Here is a 6,000-nt window from a genome sequence, read left to right on the forward strand (position 1 = left end):
CCCCATCCTTGCTCTCTGAGAATAAGACTACCTTTTCAAGATAAATTGGTGACCTTATAACAAGCAGTGTGTTGAAACTACACAGTTATTTGTATATGAAGGTACACATGGTTCTGCTTAATAGAACTGAAGTAAAGAGTGAGCTGGAATATCTTTTCTGAGTATTCAGTTGAAGGAAAGCAAAACAACAACAAAAATCAATTACCTCCCCACCCCCCATTTCACTATACTTCTGTAAGCCAAAAAAAGAAAAAAAAAAGCTCTGAATAACTTGAAAAGCTACTATGCTTATGAGAAGTTTTATGAACTGATCCATCATAATCTGAAGCTGAACTGCATCCTTGGACTTAAGATCTGAGCCAGACAGAAAGTATGAGAACAGAAATCCTGTGCATAGAGAGCTTACTTTTCAGTATAGAAATGACTATATTTCTAAAGACTAAATTATTAACTGAACTGCTGAATAAATAACACATCATCTTTTACAGGTTTAAAGGCTGTAGACAGTGCTGAGATCCACCTTACAGTAAAAAAGAACTGAGGCAGTTCAAGCAATCCTGTCTCTTGTACTCTTAATAACCATGTTCATCACAGTTCAGAGGTAAACATTTAAACAACAAGAAAATATATTCTTGCGTTCACTTTCTAAAGCAGGATCTTAAGGGACAGTCATTAACCTTACTCAGGAGAGTGATTTTCAAGATAACTTAAGTAAATCCATGGATTTGGAACAGAAGCCTTTAGACACTAAGTAATTTGAAAGCTTAGTAGCTGAACTGTTGATCTGCTCTCATTAGGCAAAAACTTGAAAGAATTCTTGCTAACCACAAAGCCACATGAAGATATGAATGGCCATACCGTGATGCTGGAAAATGACAAACTCTACAATACCACCAATATTCTGAAAATATTTTTGCTTCTTAACACATATATTTAATTTAGTAGTATTTCTGACTAATTCATGGTAAGAAATGTATAAAGATTTCAAAGACCCTGGACTATCAACCGCACCTGAAGCACTGGAATACTTTTCAAATCTGAATGATGCAGTAATATCTCACACATTATTACAACCCTAAAAAAAGAACAATCAAGAAGCTTAAGCTATGGTGAACAACAAGGAAGAACAACAAAAAATAACTAGACTAAAAGAAAATACTACACCAACAACATGGTCTTTGCTGAACACTTTACCTGCTCTGCTGTGAAGAGTGGTTCATCATTGATGCAGGAAACAATGATAGAGTGCATATCCAACTGTTCCCTCAGCTCTTCGTCATCTGAGAGGTCAAGGTTCAAGTTATCATTTACCTAGAGAGCATGAAAACGTGCATTTATGTGAACAGAAATACACATGTGTGTGTGTGTACATATATATATAAAATACATGTACATATATAAAAAAGAAAAGTGGAATTGAATTTTAAGAATCAAACAGATTCCTTGCCCATAATAATAGAATCAACTGCTGTCAAATACTTGGAAACTGAAGTACCTTAAGAACTGAAATCAAAACTGCAATTGGAGAAAGTTAAAATAGCTGTTAGTCTTTAAATACCCTCAGCATATAAAGACCATATACACAATGACATGCAGATATCTGCACGGAAGGCAGTCAATCCAATGTAGATATTTAAAACTTAAATGAAGATAGATGTTTGTCAGTGTGGGGTGAAAACCTATCTATAATCTCTAACATGACACAAACCTGTTATTTCAAGTGCTTTTATAGTTCTACTTTTACACATAATAAAAGACACGAAAAAAGCTGTTTTAAAAAAACAGAACATGGTTATGACCCCGGGTTATTTTAAAAATATATTGTTCAATATCTCAGGTTCTTTTTTTAAAAGAAAGAGAAATAACGCTGTTCCCACACATACACCATCAAGTTACACTCATCCTTCAAAACCAAAGATATACATATAGTAAAAGATTTAAGTTCCCTCCTTAATCAGTCAGGTATATTTTACTCTAACACAGTGATATATTCTAGTTTATTTACAAAGTTGTTAGCTTTTTCTGCACTTTGTATATTACTAGATTCCAGCCAAACAAACCTAGAAGAGCCCCCCCAGTCCCCAAAAGCTGTAACCCCCAACCTTTGAGATTTTGAGCTTAATTGCTTTAACTGATTTTGGGCTAATTTACGAGCATTATGACTAGCTGTATTAAGTCCTTGGTCTCAGTGTATCAGTTTTAAATTTTTGTTGTAATTCCTCTAATTTTCCCAGTTTCTTCAGAAACTTTCATAGTTCTCAGATTCATTTTGAAGATGCTACTGATATCCCCAGATAGCTAGTCTGTAGGGGAAAACATAAAATTTGTATTTCTTCAGCCATCAGAATGAAGTCAAATGCCCACTTTTTTCCAGAATCTGAATACCAATAACCATGCGGTGACAAGGCTCCACTAAGAACATCTGTTCACCTACTGCACAGATACATCCCAGTTTTGAAATCCTTTAATGTCTGCAGTCCTCAAATTTTTTCCATGTATATAGGATTATGACAACAACTATGGGATAGTAAGCAAGGATAACAGTTTATCCAGAAGGAGATCACCTTCTTCTCCTGACAGCCCAGAAACAACATTTTGCAAGATTATCAGAATATATTCTGATAATTTAGGCTAATAAACCACCTAAACCAGCCCAAGCTACAGCTGATACCAAAATGACCACCTGGCCTTCCACCCAGCCACACTCCATGCCTGTTTCTGTCCTCACACTCCTACCAGGGAATGACCTGTTTAATCTAACAAAAATACAATAAAGAAGCAACTGGGCAATCTTGTTCCTTGTACCACTGTACAACACTTCCACCCAACTACTTCTTTGACAGTCAGAGCCTTATAAAAGTGTTCATAGATCTGTGATGTGAAGCAACAAAAATTAGAAGAATCAGCCTCATTCAGTTTACATTTTTTTCCCCTATAAAACAGGAAGAGAAATACTTTAAACACAAGTGCAACAGCATATTATTCATTTCAAACGCATCAAGGAAGTGTTGCTTGGCTGTTAGCATTCATTGTAAGAAAGTTAAAACAAGCTACTAGCTGGTCCATATGTGCTGTCACCTATCCAGAAATAACTGCTGAAACACAGAGAAGTAGAAAAAAATCAGTATGTCAAGCACTCCCAAACAGATGGGCTTTACACATCAAAAGGCATGCCAGGTGGAGTGAAAGCTGAAAAAACTTGAGATATGTTTAATCCATAAACTGATTTTCCCTCTACTGGCAGCATACCTAAGATTCTTTCTAATCCAGCAACACCATTTTACATTTTTTTTTATGTACTTCCTTCATAACTTCCTGCAAAGAACTTAGAAAAACCTATATGAAACATTTTTTTATATTGTACCTAGTTCCTTATCAAGAAATCCATCAGTCTTCTAGTCCATTTTTCAGTCACACAAAAAGGTCACGGCATGGGGGGGTTGTAAGTCTTTTTACTTTAAATGTAAGGATTTAATTACTCTAAATGCACTTAGAAAATCTGAATAAACATTCTAATAAAAATTAGAATAAACACAAGTCAAATTCAAGGGATAATCATCAGACTCAGACTGAGAAAGTGAGTTCTTCCCCTGCTGAACCCCAAAGTATCCTCTTCAGCAGAACAATCTTTGCTCCTGTCACAGTAAAAAGTAGCTGTGGATTCTATAATGGATGGCAGAAGTCAAAGCATTACCCCGTTCTCAGGTTACACACACAGATATTTTTACAACCTAACTCAACTTCACTATGTTTAAAAGATAAGCCACTTGTTTCCTCAGAAGACATGGGAAATGGGAACTCTTCCTAGCTTTTCTTCCTGAAGCCTTTTAATCCACTTTTAAGATCAGAGGACAACCCTTTCTATAAACCTCTCTGAAACTCTTCATTCCCTGCTCCCTCCCCAGACCACTATTCTACTCATTGAGTAAGAAAAACAACCAAACCAAACTCTCAGTATCTCCTGGGTTACCTTTCCTGTAAAAGCAGCCACTTCAGTCTCTACCTGACTGCAGAATGAGATGAACTTAAAAAAAAAAAAGACCACACTGGATTTACTAAATCAGAGTACTCCCACCTTTCTTCCTCCCTTACCCACAATAGTGTTCAACATGAAAGAGACAGTAGAAAGACTTTATGTGAAACATTTTCTCATTTTACAATTTTTTCTATCACACTCTGGTTCTAATGAATATCCATCTAAAACTAACCCTGAATTATTGCAACCCAAGGAGATGCAAACATACATCAACGGTTGTTTGATTTTTAAAAACCTTTCATGTATAATGCCAAGCACTAACAATATTTTAAGCCATTTAATGACAACACTCTTTTATACAGATGCAAATTGTTTTATTTCCCTGCTGAGTATAAAAGATCCAAAGAGGGTATTCCTGCTGATCAGAACTTACCCCTTTTTCTGAAAGATTCAGTGTTGGCAAGTGCAAAGCTCTGGTGTGGGAAGACTTCCAGTCAACTGGCATTACGTTACCATAATTATCAGTCAAAGCATTCCAAATCCTGGAGAGAGGAATAAAGGAACAAAACCAAAGACCTTAAAACAAGCAGCAACTGATCAGCAGTAAACATATTTATAATGATAATATATTTCTATCAACGACTACTTTTTCCTCCCTAAATACTCATCTACAAGTTACTGACAGTATTTTTATAATGTTTTGAAGTTAAAAGAAAATGTTTTTTTGAAAAACATAATTTATTCCCCTTTTTAAACCAACAACGTATGCACAGCGGTGAAATAAAACAATGTGATGAAGAGACAGCTTCACTACTACTTACATAACCATACTCAAAATCTTCTTGGGGGGTGGATGAGTCCTTCCTTTTAATGAAATTTGAGCTCAGCTACAAATTCCATTCCTAGCATTCTTTCTGTTTTCCCCGCCTTTTGCACATTAAAATCAGGAATTAGCAGAGTAGCAAATTCTGAGCCAAATCTTTTTCTTTCTTTCCATTTATCAGAGAATAATGAATATGCACAAATTATACTAAAATTTTGCAAGAATTTAGTTTTATCCAGAAGTACTCTTGCTGACCTCAGCCCACCACTCGTCTGCAGTTGATCTTTACTGTGTCTACAGTGTACAACCTCTCTGGCTGTTAATGGAGGCTTGCATACGCAGTCCTATTCTGGTATACCAGTTCAGATTTTGAAACAGGGCAGCCCTGTTAGCAGGTTGCTGCCTCAAGTCAGCTAACAAACCCTGCCTCTAAGTGCTAAGCTGTGGGTGCATGTTTGGAGCGGTTGCCTAGCTAGGCTCAGAGGAGGTCAGAGGAACGGCTGAGCCAGACACAGAAGGGCAGACAGAGCCTCATCACTGCCCAACATGTCTCTGATTCATGGTTCTCTGAACTTACCTCATTGTTTATACCACAGATATCTAGTCTTTTGCTAACAGGTATTTTTTTCCTTCTCTTAGAAAAAGATATGCAATTTAGTTACCTCAAAGTAACAGAAAAACTGCAGTATTTTCAGTGAAGATAAGCTGACTGAAATTTACTGTAAAATAACACGTATAAATACGTGTAAAATAACGTTAAAAACAGGAAAGCAGCATAGATCAGAAAGGCTTTACTGCTCAGGGGGAAAAACAATTATCGCTGTTGCAGTTGACATCTTATTCTCCATCTGCTTTCCGTACTTTCCATGATCAATTTCAAACACTGAAACAGCGGGCGTTTTGCAAGACGCTAAACAAATACCACCCTCGGCCACTCCGCATTTCCGGACAGCTACTTCTCTTGCCCCGGGGGTAAGAGGCACCGGGATGCTCACGCACTTCCCTGGCCGTTAGGGAAAGGGGACCAGAAGGCTCGATGTCAAACCTCGATGTCCGCCGCGCAGGCTGAACAGGTCCGCCTGCCCCCGCCTCCGGGCCCGGGGGCTCCCAGCTGCAGTCCCGCGGGCGGGGAAAGGCTTCAACTCCCGCAGCCCATAAGCCCAGCAGGGCCACCGGGGCCAGCAGGGCCACCGGGGCCAGC

General features: G+C 37.9%; 1 protein-coding gene across 2 annotated transcripts in view; it reads right to left on the reverse strand.

Annotated features, from left to right (window-relative positions):
- The window catches only part of FEZ2 (fasciculation and elongation protein zeta 2 (zygin II)), a 28,337-nt gene that overhangs the window by 21,885 nt on the left and 452 nt on the right, over positions 1-6,000 (reverse strand). For both annotated transcript variants that reach the window (XM_010581239.1, XM_010581238.1), the window contains exons 2-3: positions 4,410-4,518; positions 1,195-1,311 (exon numbers count right to left, since the gene is read on the reverse strand). In XM_010581239.1, coding sequence (XP_010579541.1) covers positions 1,195-1,311; positions 4,410-4,518 — 226 coding nt within the window. The remainder of the gene's footprint in view (positions 1-1,194; positions 1,312-4,409; positions 4,519-6,000) is intronic.

The sequence above is a fragment of the Haliaeetus leucocephalus genome, unplaced genomic scaffold (assembly GCF_000737465.1).
Source record: "Haliaeetus leucocephalus isolate CR32 unplaced genomic scaffold, Haliaeetus_leucocephalus-4.0 Scaffold752, whole genome shotgun sequence".
NCBI lineage: Eukaryota > Metazoa > Chordata > Aves > Accipitriformes > Accipitridae > Haliaeetus > Haliaeetus leucocephalus.